Genomic DNA, 14,952 nt, shown 5'->3' on the forward strand with positions numbered 1-14,952 from the left:
GCAGGAAGAACTTCAAATTCTTTAACTTTGCAATATTAATAATTAAAATCTGACTTTAACCTGTTTAATTGTTCTTTTTAAATGACAGAGTAATCTAGATTATAAATCTTACTCCTGGAAATATAACCACACCCAATAAAAATACTGTACACATATTGTACCTTCTGTGGGCAACAGGGCTATAATGATTGGAATCAATAAAAACACATCAACACCTGAACACCATCACAATAAAAAAATGAAAAATATTATACGTGCAGATCCTCTTGGGATAATTAAACATTATTTATTCATTAGAGAATTTGGAAGTGAAGATTCTTATTAATAATTTAGGAGACACATATGAGCCAAGGACTGTCAGACGGGTTCATTTTTCATCTGATAAACTTCATGGGAAAGTGTACAGAGTTTGTACATAGAAATTTCCACCAAGTACGTAGGAGGAGGATTTTTGCAGAGCTGCTGATTTCCTGTGGCGTTTAAGCTGTCAGACATGTTCTTGATTAATTTGTTAATAATTTGGTCCTTAAAACACAGTGGAAACTGTGGAAATTTTCAATCTGCAGTTTTCCAAGCCTCAAAATAAAAGCTTTGCGTTGTCCGCAAATCCCAGATATTCATCTTTCTGTGACCAAGGAAAACAGAACATTTAGTCCAAAAACAAAAAGATGTCCAAATACTTTTCACTCAGTTTTGAATAAATGCCATCCTGGTACTTGACTATTTATGCTCAGTGACTCAGAGCACAGCTGTACAACACTGACATACATGTCCTTCCAGTATAAGTATTGAAAAACATTATCTTTGGCTTAATCAAGCAGGACAAAGGACCAATGTCTCGGCTTCTCAAAAGACACATTAGGAACACAGGGCCTGGACCACAGGCCATTCATCACATCCGGGCGCTAATGACATGGCGCCTCGGCCGAGCGCCCGTCCGCCAGCTCTCTCCGTCACAAGTCTGGCCCTGTTATTAACCCAGCAGAGATGGCAGGATGCTGACAGTGACCTCACACAACCTCATGAGGCGGCGGTGACGTGGCTGCTAATGTTCAAGCATCATTAAACAGCAGCTCGGTGAAACTTTCACGGCCAGATAGGGTGTCATTTTTATAACGTTAACGATGATTCAGAGTTGTTGCTCTTGTGCAGGAGTTTATACCAGGAGTTCTTTTTTTAAAATGACAAATCCCTGTTACATATTCCTGAGATTTCCTGCCAAGAAGAGTTTTCTGCAAACCATTTTTGACCATTTCAGAAACACCTAGAGTATTGAACCTGTGTTTCCTTATAGTCTATGCTGACCTTTGCCCAATGTGTACTGTGATGATTCTTGCTCTCAAAAACAGACATCATATTATTTAATGAACGATATTTAAAACAACAAAATAAATTCTCAGTGAAATGTCAGCAAAAAACTGGATTCACTTTGAAACTGAAGACACGTCTGAAAGAGTGGGTGATTGTGTGTGTGTGTGTGTGTCTGGGAAATGGCAGAAGCTGCATTGAAGCTCAAGAAAAAAGAGAATTAAAAAACTATTTGGTTGCTGATGACAACAGCACAACAAAACTGATTTGAAAATCCTGAAAGACAACTCTGTTTTTCTGTAAACCCCCAACAGTTAGAAACTGGAACTGAATTTTTTTTTTAATTGATGATTAAGTGTTAAATGTATCTGTGCTGAAAATTAACACTCTTTAACAGTAAAATTACACAAAGTTCTCACTTGCTACATGTAGAAACAAACAGAGGACTCCTCAGTTCACCCATCTCTTTAGGCAGGCAGTTTAGAAAGTTCTACTTTCATTACTCTGTCTCCACATTTCTTCTTTGTTTTTTAGTGGTTTCTATGTAAGTTCTTTGTCAGGTCTTCGTCGTTATTTTCTCAGAAATCCTCCAGACAAAAGGTGCAAGTCCACGAAACAAGTCCCTTTTCTGAAGTACCTAACAAAGGATTTTGTCTACTAGATATCCGTTCATTCTGGAGTGATTACACACACTGTTTGCTCCTGCCATATTTTACACACTGGAACACTGTTTGTGTCTGCAGATCAACAGAGTCTACAGGAGCGCAGCTCCATCAACTGTGCCATATTAAATAGCCATCTTTGATGGCAGGATAATTGATGCCTGTTTCCTCAGCAGCTGGGTGGACTCCACAGAGCTGCCATCACTATTAGTATTCTTGACGAGAAAACAACTCACAGAGGGAGCAGTGGGCCGGGGGGACAGCTGCACACTGTGCTTTCACTTCATACCCACTCCTTCACAAAAGGCTTCTGCTGAAATTAAAGGCCGAGACGCTGGCACATTCCTTCACTTCTTCTCCTTCTTTTCTCCCTCTAACCCTTTTCAGGGAGGGAAGCTTTAAAACCACTAAGAATGAGCATGCTTCATTTAAAGGGAAGGGCCACATTGAGACACTGTTTCACGTGGTACCAGTGTTGTTGTGCTGAGCGCGTGCTCACACTGGGGTTTGTGCACAGGAGATAATTCTGGCTTTTTGCCCGTGTACTTCACATCACTTTATTCCTGCCGCTGGGCGTCCTGCAGTTGAGCTCTGTTTGATGTGGCTAACAACGTGGGCAAGTCAAGCTAAAATCAATTCCACGCACGACATTTACACACAGAGGAACTGCTGCCGCTGCATTATCCACCAGCAGAACTAATCCACTTTCCTCCACCGGCAGAAGGAACGCTGACTGACACTTTGGTTTAAGGTGGAGCAGAAACAACGTAAAATATTGCTTTTAATTAAATGTAGTTTACAGTGAGAAATAAGGATCACAACGTCAGATGGAGAATTGAGATCTGGTGTTAAAAAAAAAAGACTTGTGAGTCGTAGTGAAACATGTTCAGGGTTCAGAGACACACAGCCTGATGAGCGGTACTAATGGGTCTAAGAGAAAATAAAGTTTCCTGAGTTTCCTGGAATGCACAGTAGAAAATCAGCCTCTGTCTAAGCCTCTCATTGTGGCTTTTTCCCTCTTCTTTCATCTTGATTTTTCCCCCTGAAATTTCAGATTTATTGACTCAATGGGAGTTTAAATAAATACGCAATAGGAATGGAGTGGGACAAAAATAGCATCAAAGATAATCTAGTTTTAATGTAACTATAATTATATTTATAATGACAAAGACATTTTCTTTTGCTATTTTTTCAGAATCTTCTGCCTACTGTGCAGCTGTTGATGGACAGATGAAGACGATCTGACAGTTACCAACCAACATTCACAATTCACATTTAATCCATATTTTCTATTCTCCAAATGCAATCAGGATTTGCAAAAATATGTTTACTGATGCCTCGATAGACCAGGGGCTGCAACCTGTGGTTCCTGAGCCCCCTGGAGCTCTTTCGCCTCTTTCCAATACAAATAAACACATCCTGACTGTGCTGTAGTTGATAGAAACCTGTAGGTAGCAGGTGGGAGGAGGATGTTATTTTTGCCTCTTCGCTCAAGATGAGACTGGCAATTATAAGCAGAGCAAGTTGACTTCAGGTCAGCGTACGTGAACTTAGGAGGAACCAGATGGTCAGTAAGCCTGCTCCCATCACCATCATGTCCTTGTTTCACCCCAGTCATCACTCCACCCCTCAGCTCCCTGACCAGATTTCACACACATCACCAACAAGTCAACTTTCATCAAGACTATTTTGACAGGGCCACCCACCAGATGTTTCACCACTGGGTACAACTGTGGATGAGTTTCAAAGTGGAAAACCTGATCTGAGTCCTGATTCAACAAAACCATGTTCAGACCACATTGGCAGCCTGTCATGAACCATCCATAGAAATCTGTGGGGTCTCTCTCTCTCTCTCTCTCTCTCTCTCTGTGTGTGTGTGTGCTCGTCTCCACAGCTCTGTCAAGTGTTGATGACAATAAAACCCTGACAGTAAATCAAATAGGACGTTTTTTATTTTGCTGTCAAAAACTCTCTCATTTAGTCACAAATGTGGCTTTTTATGCTAAATATAGATGTGTTATTTTTCATTCTGTGCATTTCAATTTGGTTGGCCAGCTACAAAATCTGAATTTTAAATCCCATGAACTGTTTTAGCGTCTTGTTTATTTTTCCCTTGAGATGTCATGTTCCTGATTTGAGACAAAGACAAAGACAGAAATATAAACTGTCAGACTCTGTGTTGGTTAAAAAGTGACATTAATGATGATAATCAGTTCTGGTTATTTGATCAAATATTATCTGGAGCTAAGGAACATTTTCCCAATGTTCCCTCAGAGAGAAGCAGAGTTCTGTGGCCAACATCGGACCACAGAGCCACTGAACCAGCAAACAGAGAACAACCTGTAAAAGCAACGCTGCTTCATCCGTCAATTTGCCCAGTGCCATGAATCTGTTCATCAATCTGAATTCACCCTCTCTGGGAGGTAAAACAAAAAACAAAAAAAACAACTCCCAGATAATGGACAGAAGAAGACAAGTGTGCACTTAAGACAGAGAGCAGCTTCAGGTTTTTCTGCAGGACAGAGGAACAACATTACAAGCTAAAAGACAGCAACAGGGAAACCTGGGATGGTGTCCCAAAATGACCAAAATGTAACAGTGTCCCAAGACTTAGTACTGTTTAATGCACCGGCTGCAGCTGGTACTGTTGTTAATAAACTAGAACATTTGGACCCTACAGTTCCCATATTTTTTGACATGAGCGATTGAGAAGTTGTTTGAAACGGACCACATTTTAAACAATTGAGTATTTAGACCACTGCTGGCTAACGTGTCTAAGCTGTGGTCGGGTTTTGGTACAGTTCTGTCAAACAGCACCAGACATTATAAACACCATTGTTCTGCCTCAAATCAAATACATGAAACATGAGCCCGATTTGAGCAACCCACCTAGAAAGAATACACAAATAAAATGTTAACCAGAGTAAACTGGACCCAGTAGGTGGCACTCGTGCATCTTAACGTCGGCCAATCAACTTGTGCAAGATGTTAGCAATATTAGCTAAGCCAAACTTGGAGGGGAACAAGTTGCTAGTGATAGCAGCCAAAACAAATTGACACTTTTTGAATCATAAATTGTAATTTGAATAATTAAATTAACAATTTTATAATTCGACGAATTCATACATACATGTTAAGTTAAGAAATAAAAGTTCTGAAAATGTAAACTTATATTAACACGCCATTGTTGGAAGTGAACAAAAGTCGACCACATCATAATGTCTGGAACAATGTTGGGAAAAGTGCCCTCAAATGTGGGTCAGAACACTTCACATCTGTCCACATCTGTCCATGGGTACGAATTTGTTTCAAATATTTAACACTTAAATGATTAAATGATTCCAACGACACCGTCAAGAACCGCATTATTTGCGCACTTTTAGCCTTAAATAAGTAAACACACAAATAAAACCTACCGGACTCTTTTTGGCAGCATGTCAGCGGATACTGGATGGCCTGGGCTCCTCTTGGCTGTGCAAAAGTCTTTTCTTCTAGTTTTTAATTGTTTCTTGTTAATTGTCTTCCCTTGTTTGGAGTCTTGAATCCCTTCCCGCCGCTGCTGCTGCTGCTGCTGCAGTGCGTCTGTCCTGTCAGGGCAGAGCCTCTGCTGGATGCTGTGTGCAGGTATCAGTGGGGGCTGGTACACACTGGAGTTGTGTCCGACCCACTCCGAGGTTTGGGGAGGAAAGGAGGGAGTCGAGGTAAAGTAGAGGCAGATATTTCTCAAGAAGAAGAAAAAAAAAGAAAATCCTGAACTGCCCACTTTTTCACCCAATTACCGGGATGGAGGTGGCGCGTGTCTGTCAGGCGAGGACTGTCACCTAAAATAAACTGATGTGATGGACAGACTGGGAGAAGAGCTGATGATCAGCAGAGAAAACGACGGGTGAACTTAAGTGTCATTTTCTCAAAAGCAGCTGATGCTGCAGCTGCAGACTTGGCTTCGCAGCAGTGGATGGAGGAGAGAGCTGTTCTCCATCCTGTCTCTGCTACACCAGCTGGGTTTGGACTGGGGGGGTCTTTCCAAATCACACAGGACGAGTACCTGAAGTGATGAGCATGTGACAGATCCACAGCAGCTGCTCCATCGTTTCCAGCTTTTATCTACTGGCTGCACTCACGATGACATCTGTAAACTACATGCACAGCTTTCCAAAGGAACAGGAAAGTTTTAGATTTATGAACAAAGATGTTTAATGGAAAACTATTTAACAGCAAAAACTGCAAAGACTACCAAAAAATAGTTGTAGCCTGACTAACAAAACTCAGCTCAGTTGGTTTCAGATAAAGGTCCATTATAATCATGTGTACAATTTAGGTGTTTTTTTTTTTATTCCATAGAAATGAACAAATTCTTTAAATAAACATACACGCTCCAGTGTGCATTCCACCAGAATGATTTTCCTACACAGACGCCATGTAGAAAAATGAATCCAGAGAATGAATCAAGTTTAGGTTTAAATACTCAACTTCCCTGGGACTGAACTTTTTGAAGGGTTTATATGAATGAGGCTTTTATAATAAGAGAGTGAATACTGCTTTGTTTTTCCATGGGCCTGTGACGCAGCTGCAGCAGCAAGTGATGCTTCACACCTGAGGAATCTGACACCCAGACAACAGCAGGAGCAAAAGTAGAGCAGACACAGATCAGACCTAAGTCTAACAGTCTAACATCAGTTACAGTGACCCACATTGATCTAGGTACAGTCAGCAATTATTCTCTCCCTGAGTGGTGTCATCTCCCCTGTTGCCATTTGTCATCAACAGCAGGAGACATGGCAGACACCGTGTGCTGCATTCCTAAGGTTAAAAACTATAAAAGTGCTTATTCATTTAATTCTTTCAGGAAGGACAGTAAATAAATAGCAACAGTTACATCCATCTGTGTCTCATTTCTGTCAGTGATACATGGAATGTAGATTTTAAAAAATGTGTGGGTGAGAAAGTTAAAGCCTGGAGGACAGACTCAGAGCAGTGTTTTACCTTATTCAAGCTGTAACATACTGAGGTTCTATAAAAGAAACAGTTGGGAGCCACTTAAATTAGACCAAACACAGCTAAACATGCACAAAGGCCGGGCTTCAGCCCTGCATACAAGCTAACGTTACATTTTCCAGCAGCCATCAAACGAGCAGCCTATAATTAGGCACTATCATTATATTGTAACTGAGCTGGGATCATCAAGTGAGCGGAGAGCAAGAGCAGAAATTTAGTTTAAAGTGTCTTCAGATGCTTTGGAGGATGTCGTACTGATCAAAGAGACGTCAACACCTGTCATCAGAGATGACATCTGTGCAACAATAAACAAACAATAGGACTCTGGTCGTCAGAGTTGACTCTGGTGAACGTGCAGGCTTCAGCACCAGGTGGGACGGGTGATTATTTTCTGTGGCTGAGAAGCAAATGTGACTCAGCTGAAACACACAGCACAGTCTGCACTTTATTTCTGAGCATTCTTAATTCTGCCTGACTCATGCTCGGTGGTTTCGTTTAAATGGATGGCCGCAATTACTGTCAATGCACCACAGGGCAGACGCTAGACCATCTGTAGACGACCCTCACATCTGTGCTGTGGTGTGGGAATGGAAACAAAGACGTGGAGACACAGAGGTTCCACTTCAGCGTGCATCACACTACACCGTAAAGTAAACCCTGAAGTGAAAGTCCTACAACGCTCACGCAGGGACAGGAAAGAAGACGAGTCTCTGAAACATTTTCCTGCTATAAAAGAAAAAGCCTCAAAACCCAGTTTCCGCTGACTGGCTGCTTTTTCCCTCCTGGATAAGGATGATGGCAAACTGGCACAGTCCGGACTAATGTGGGAAACCTCCTCCACTCTGACCAAACCCAAGGCCCGCCACCGTGCTTTCTGCATGATGCCAACCAGAAATGAGAGCATGTGGAGCCACTGTGAAATTTTGAAGCAATTATATAATATGACACATCACTTTTGTAGCCAGCGTCTGGAAACAAGGGAAATCTGGCAACCGATGAATTTAGACTTTCTGTAAATCGATACCCTTGGTTAACCAAGGAGGAAAAAGAGACTCCAGGCTGTATACTTCACTGACCACCTCATATCATTCATAAATATACAGGCCAGGATAAGCCAGTGAAGACAGATGGAGATAAAAGAGAATAATATTGGCATCAGTGGCTGCGGATGATGAGCAATGTAAAATTATGAAATCTTATAATTATTAGCTAAATTGAAGATAACACTTGGCTACCTTTTAGTCACATAAGCCTATTATTACTGTACCTATTACTGTAGTCACTTGCCTTCATGACATTATTGCTAACTTTTAAATATTTTAGGTTAATTTATGTTTTCTTTACCCCACACATGGTAAATATCATGTTTGAACACATTTTACTATTAAAGCTACTTTTTAGTCATACTTGTTTCCTGATTTTTAGTCACTTTTTTTACTTTACTTACCTACATTTAAGACCTGTTAGCTTATTTAAACTATCCTTGGCTAGTCTTTTGTGAAAGTTTAAGCTTTGGTTTCGTTCCAGTTAAATATTCTTGCAGCACTATGTCATCGTCTTGTCTATTCCGACACATGGTTTGATTCAGACATTCTGACTCATGTCACATTAGTCAAACTTTTCATTGTCCTTTGTCTCCATAAACCCTTTTCCTTATTGCAGGTAATAAAAACACAGTTGAAGCAGAGCTCGAATGTGAAAGCCTGATGAAAAAATGGTGAGAGAGAGAGAAAAGAAAAATGATTTACAGCCAATGAAACCCCGTCTGTATCGTCTGATTTCCTGACATTTGCTGCTGCTGCTCACTGTTTCCCAGACACGTAGGAAAGAGCGATTCATTTGTTTGAAGGAGGACAGAGTCTGGGCTTCTGTAAAACATATCACCATTTAAGGGCTGTAACCGTTACCAGAGCTGCTCCTGCCAATACCAACAACTCTTCAGTACTGCAGACTGAGCAGGTTTTACAATACCCTACAGTACTGTTAATGTCAATGCAATTTCCTCTTTAGAGAGCAGTTGCTACTGTGTTTTGTTCACAAGCATCAGTGTCAACCATGATTCAGTGATCTGCTCCAGATTACTGCCTTCAATAATTACCTCACTTTCCTAACAATATAGAATACGTGTTGGTTAATAGTCATTGCTGCAGAGTTATAATACACAATACAGACATTTGGTGAGGTTTTAAGACCATGACATTTGGCAACAATCAACAAAATGTGTTGTGGTTCTCAAACATTTCATACTTCCAAAAACATTTGGTCCTCCAAGTAACAGACAACAGTACAGTACAAAGAAGTACGCAAAAGATAACTTCTCAAACTACACACACAGAAGCAGCAGCAATATGAAGCACACACAGTAACTAAGTGATTTACCAAATGATGGGAACAAGGTTCCGTGTCAGGGATAGACATACCCATACATGATGGTAATTACGCCTGAGGTGATGTCACTGATGCATCAGTTTAAATTCATCAAAAGAAGTGTAGCTCATCATATGTGATCAGCTGTGATTAGTGTTTGTGAAGCACATTTTACTGTGGAATGTGACGTACCTGTTTTTTGACAAATGGGTCTGATGTTACAGTAGGCAGCAAAAACCCCTGTAAAAAAGAACAAGAAGAATTTATTTTATAAATGTATTCAAAGACCATTAAGTGTTTTTGTAGACATACTGTATATTTTTCCTTTTTCAGTGACAATGAGGGCAATGTTGGCCATTACTTAACTGTGAGCAGTTGTTTTTACTGTACAGTGGTACTGACCTTAGACAGAAGACTGGGCTACACCAAGTGGAAGATGGTGATTTTTTTTACTGTGTCCAGGATGAAGAGGATGCTGTGGATACAAGTTTAAAAAAAATTGAACAGAATAAGGTAAAGCTAAACAACTGGCTGTGGTGACCCCAGGAGACAGCCAATGAAAAAAAGGTTATGACCAGTCAAAGTGCACAAGAGAAAAAACAATCAGAAAACTGTTCTTAACGGATTTCTATTTATTATATTACAAAAGACAATGTTTGAGGTTATTTAAGTTACAGTTTTTGTTTTGTCCGGCAGATATGTTCAGTAACAGCAGGACAGAGTCACCACCTGGTCAGTACCAGTACGACCTCTTTTGCCTCCTGGTTTCCTGAATTCCCAATTTTTCCATGACTTCCTCTTCCAGTGTTTTCAGTGATGGTGCAAATGTTATTTTGACGGCGTCTTCCACACTCGTGTCTTTGGGACCATCTGTAAGAAAAGTGAACATTACGTCTGTTGTTGAAAACAGCTAGAAATGCACGTTCACACATTCAACAAACAAACAGGGACAAATACAATCTCCTCGTAAAACATTCAGTGTGTAACTAAACAATGCGTTAGAGGTAATATTTAGACAGTTGCTTCTCCTCTGAAGTATTTTTACCACTGGAAAACAAAGAGTCATCATTTCATCAGCCTACACCACTCTGAAGTTTATTTTGAGAAACCAGGTCAACACAAAGTATAAAAAAAACAGTCGAGCTGTTAAAAAAAACAACCCCCCATATTGGAACAATAGCACTCCTGAACAGACCTTTCCACTGCTCGGGGATGATGCCATCTCTTCGCTGTACCTCAGGTTTGTTGATGATTCGACCTGTCCTGGCGGACACTCTCACTCTCTCACCCTCCTCTGTGAACTTCCACTCAATATCAGTGGGTTTCCTGGAAGATTTACGTTAGAATGACAGAAACAAGTCAGTCTAAACATGCTTCAAACATCAGCCAGTACACGGATGACTGCTTTAATGTTTACATAGATCAGAGTTGTCGAAACATGGCCTACACATCTCTGTGCTTGATTGGCTAAAAACAGAGATGGACTGACGCCAATGATGCCTTCAGTGCCACAGGCACTTCTAAATCTATCAAGTGTTTTGCATTGTTATAAGAGGTGGCACTACAGTTATGGTTGCCCTATGCCATATTATTAATTATCATTATAATTTTATAATAATTATTATTAAGCTACTGTTTATATAAAAGGCAACATAAATATGATCATTCATGTTACAAGTGTTTCTGGGTTTATTTTAATGTTAGGAAAATCTCTTAAATATCACAGACCAGAGGGTCAACAGTTATTTTACCCAAGAGGAGAGTACATGCAACATGGACGGTTACTGTACCTGTCAGTGGGGTCAACGAGGGCAACATCACGGAGCAAAACAGGAGCCTCTGAGGGAACGTATTGTCCGCTATAATTGTCAGTTTTTCCGATGTACCTGTAATGCTAACACACAGACAGACAATGTACAGTTCCTTCAATTAGTACCAAACCAACTGTTGGTGGAGCAATTCGTTTAATCGCAGATCTGCCGCCATCTTGTGGCGCTAAAAAGACAGACATGGCGTTGTATACAATAAATGAAGGACCAAAAAAAGTGCTCATCACCTTTACTTTGAAGAAAAAGAGAGAAAACGGACTTAAAATAATTGTACGGCAGCCTAACCTAACAATTCATATTAGGTTATACCTTATAAATAGACAACATCTGTTCTTACTGTGTTTAGTCCTTCCACAACCACCCAGTTTCTGCACCTTAAGACTTGGATCACTTTTCCTTGCTTGCCCTGGTCTTTTCCAGAGAGAATCTCAACCTGAGAAACAAACATAGATATTAAACCTGCTTTTGTATCTGCTTTATTACAAGTGGTACAAATATTGTTAAATCCGTTTTTATTCCAGACAGTATCCACACGTCTGATGAAGTGCTTGTGCTGATGTACTACTGAGAAGACAGTGAAACCAGTATTTGTAACAAGGAACATTTTACTTATCTCACCGTGTCTCCTTTGAACACCGTCCAGTCGTGTGACTCTATCGGTTCCACGAACACCTTTCTCCTCCTTTTACCCGGAGGATTCCTCCTTTTAGCGGCCTCTGTCCAGGGTCTGTGGGTGCCATACCGGTAGTCCTTGGGTATAACAACCTTGGCTGCCATGGACAGGAGAGCAGTGAGTCTCATCGTGCTGCACGGAAGAAATAAATAAAGTTCTGTAAAAGGTTCACCGTATAAGAGCAGGCTCCTTCAGTCGGTAACATATAGTACAGGCTAAGCTAACTTCAGCATCAGTAGTAGCTATCTTTAACGCCGTGCTACTTAGGATCAAATGTACTTCACTAACTCACGTCAAAAGCAATACTAAGAGATACTGTTCTTTTTTTTATAACAAACAAGATGATTCAAAGCTGAAATAGCATAAGATAAGCAAAGTGTTGTTACCTTCTCTTGATGTCAATGTCACATGCAGAAGTGTGAAGTCACTACCGTCATTAACTGTTACAATCAGCGACTCCTAGTGGACGGGAGGGACAGGCTTGGCAGAACGCATGCGCAGAAACATTTTGAGGCGCAGTAGGCAGAAGAGCCTGCAAAATGGCCTTTAATTCTGAACGTATTCCTTCGTATATAAACCACAAAATGCAACATATTACTGCGGCTGACATTAAAGTGAAAACCCGTGCAAATAAAATAATTAAAAAAAAATAGCTAGACACTCACATTTGAGTGTGAAACAGGAACTTAGTTCATGTTAGAGCGATAACCTCCTGCCCCCACCAACCCCACATGCAGGGAGAATGTACAGACTCAAAACCATCAGTCAACACTGATGACTGAAGATTCAGAAATGGTTACAAAAAAATGACACAGGAGATTTTTGTGTAATCAACTGGTTTATTAAATGAAATGGCATCTACACATATGAACTAAGAAGCAGCTTAACATGAATGGCAGCCTCCAAAATGAACCCAGAAAGCTAAACTGCAGAAATACACATGAATCCTAAATTATACCCTTGGGCTGAACTGCAGGTGAAGCTTTTGATATTTTCTATTTAGAGGTTTTGGTGGTAAAGTGGGCAACAGTGAAAAGTTACTTTCAGTTTTTCACTTCAGTCCGTGACTTGTTGTCGAATACAAAACATTGAAGCAATGACTGACATCTAGAAAACATGGTAAATTAGGCCAAATGTTCAAGAAAGAAACAAAACATGGACCATATTAAATACTAATAATGAAAAAAAAATAACACCACATCTTCACCACACGATCAAGCTTTAACATGTCAAAACTATGACTCCAACACATCTTTTATTGATCACAAATTTGTTTAACACCCAAAAGCAGACAGGTTTTCCAGTTAGTGAGGCAAAAAACAAACAAAAACAAAACAAAAACAACCTGGACATTTACAGACAAACTACTCTGTACATTCAATTATTTTCTAAAAAAAAAAGATTAGATCATGATGCATTTGGTATTATCAGTTTTTAAAAATGTACACTAGAGATATTTCATACAATCAATTATTCAATCCAATGCAATTCAGTGCAAATCAGAATTACACATCTGCTGCGAGATTAATAGGACATGATGAAAATGAGAGATGCGTAGATGGATACAAAGATAGTGTTTGCACGACAATTTTTTTTAACAAAAAAAGTGGCAACCATTTTTAATTTTCTCTCAAAAATGTTCACCTTGACTTGAACATTTCAAGAAAACACTCAGGAATGTCTTTCTGCTTTTAATGATCAGTTTAGGAAAGATATGGGGTTAGGAAAGAAGCTGGGTCAACGATCTGGGGGCAATGAGTCACATAATTTGGTCAACTGCAACAAAGCATTCTATTTTGCAACAAATGCTGAAGAAAGTCAACAGGAGTCAAACCAAAGCTGAGAACATGAGAGAAAATGTTGTTATATGTTTCTCCGAACGTCAATGTCTATGTTTAAAACAAACTAATGGAGATTCTCTGTCCAATATACTTGCATCTTTTTTCTGCTTAATTTACCATAGATTCAGTGTCTACTTTCAGTAATCTGAAAACAAAAAAATGTTTTTAACACCTAGCATTGAGTCTTTGTAATTATGTAATTGCACTTAGAAATAAAAAATATATACACACACCAGAAATCCCATTAGAAAGGAGCCCCAAAGTGCTCAGTTCAAATGTTTGAAATCAGATTAGCAAACTTTGTCTCTTGGGATATATGATACCCCAAAAAATGGCAAATGAGGATTTGCTTTTCTCTCCCTCCCTCAGTACAAACACTAACATTTTTTTAAATTTATTTATTCTTTTAAATCAGTTAAACAACTGAAATCTGGCATCCAGCAGGTTACCATGGTGATGCTTTAATTCCAAGTGTCAAAAGTTCTTGATTTTTTCCCCCCCGTGGGTTGTTGTTAAGCACTGTCTGTCACAGGCTGCAGAGAGGGAAGTCAAGAAAAAAAAAACAACAACATTTATGGTACCACAGTGAAAACCGATGTTTATTAAAAATTCCTCCAAGTTAAATGTAATAGTAATTAACAACACAGAAGAGTCAAATCTCACCTTATCTGCTGTTTGTTGGCCTCCCGCTGCTGCATTTTCCTGGGCCTCTACTTTCGAATCGTTCTCTGGAGATGGAGCGGCGGCCACATCATTGACCTTGGCCTCAGCCTTGGGTTTGTTGTCTTTGGAGTCAGCTTCTGCCACTGAGTCCTTTGGCCGTTTCAGGGATGCCTGCAGAAAGCGTCAAAGAGACAGTTGGCATCTGCTGACGAGAACAAATGATGCAGCTCTCTATCTGAACTTCACTGGCCAGTGTTCACCTCTGTGGACTCCTCTGCTTTTCGTTTGGTTCCTCCCCTCTCGTTCTTTTCATCAATGACCAGGGCTCCCTCGTCCTCGTCACTGCTCCCCTCTGCGTCTGCTTTCTCTGAGCCGGCTGTGTCACCTGCTTCTTCTGAATCGTTGTCCTTCTTCGATGACTAAAGGCAAAGATGAACAGATATGCAAATTAAAAAAACAACAACAAAATGAATTCTAAAAAGGCATTGAGTTGTCTCCATAACTCCACCAACCAAATAGTCCTCATGTGTGACAGTGGGGTTGTTCTCAATCTCCCACAATCCCTCAGCAAAGCCTTTCCGCTTGTTTTGTTTCCCAAACTTCTCCTTGCACTC

The 14,952-nt window shown here is 40.2% G+C and overlaps 3 protein-coding genes across 3 annotated transcripts in view; all 3 read right to left on the bottom strand.

Moving 5' to 3' along the window:
- LOC103394556 (brevican core protein) overlaps positions 1 to 9,503 on the bottom strand; it is a 20,247-nt gene extending 10,744 nt beyond the window's left edge. Inside the window, 1 exon segment of the mRNA XM_008331925.3 lies at positions 5,387 to 9,503. Within this exon segment, the coding sequence (XP_008330147.1) occupies positions 5,387 to 5,406 (20 nt within the window). The 5' untranslated portion in view covers positions 5,407 to 9,503.
- Positions 9,504 to 9,944: 441 nt separating this feature from the next.
- mrpl24 (mitochondrial ribosomal protein L24) lies at positions 9,945 to 12,333 on the bottom strand. Its single transcript, XM_008331924.3, has 6 exons — positions 12,221 to 12,333; positions 11,780 to 11,966; positions 11,499 to 11,594; positions 11,123 to 11,226; positions 10,528 to 10,658; positions 9,945 to 10,202 (listed from the first exon to the last, which is right to left on the bottom strand). Exons 2-6 carry the CDS (start codon positions 11,960 to 11,962, stop codon positions 10,066 to 10,068), a joined length of 651 nt encoding a protein of 216 aa, XP_008330146.1. The 5' UTR covers positions 11,963 to 11,966; positions 12,221 to 12,333; the 3' UTR covers positions 9,945 to 10,065.
- A 320-nt stretch (positions 12,334 to 12,653) lies between these two features.
- The window catches only part of LOC103394554 (heparin binding growth factor), a 5,115-nt gene continuing 2,816 nt past the window's right edge, over positions 12,654 to 14,952 (bottom strand). The window contains 4 exon segments of the mRNA XM_008331923.3: positions 12,654 to 14,208; positions 14,339 to 14,509; positions 14,599 to 14,757; positions 14,851 to 14,949. Of these exon segments, the coding sequence (XP_008330145.1) occupies positions 14,188 to 14,208; positions 14,339 to 14,509; positions 14,599 to 14,757; positions 14,851 to 14,949 (450 nt within the window). The 3' untranslated portion in view covers positions 12,654 to 14,187.

The sequence above is a fragment of the Cynoglossus semilaevis genome, chromosome 18, assembly GCF_000523025.1.
Source record: "Cynoglossus semilaevis isolate Cse_v1.0 chromosome 18, Cse_v1.0, whole genome shotgun sequence".
NCBI classification, from domain to species: domain Eukaryota; kingdom Metazoa; phylum Chordata; class Actinopteri; order Pleuronectiformes; family Cynoglossidae; genus Cynoglossus; species Cynoglossus semilaevis.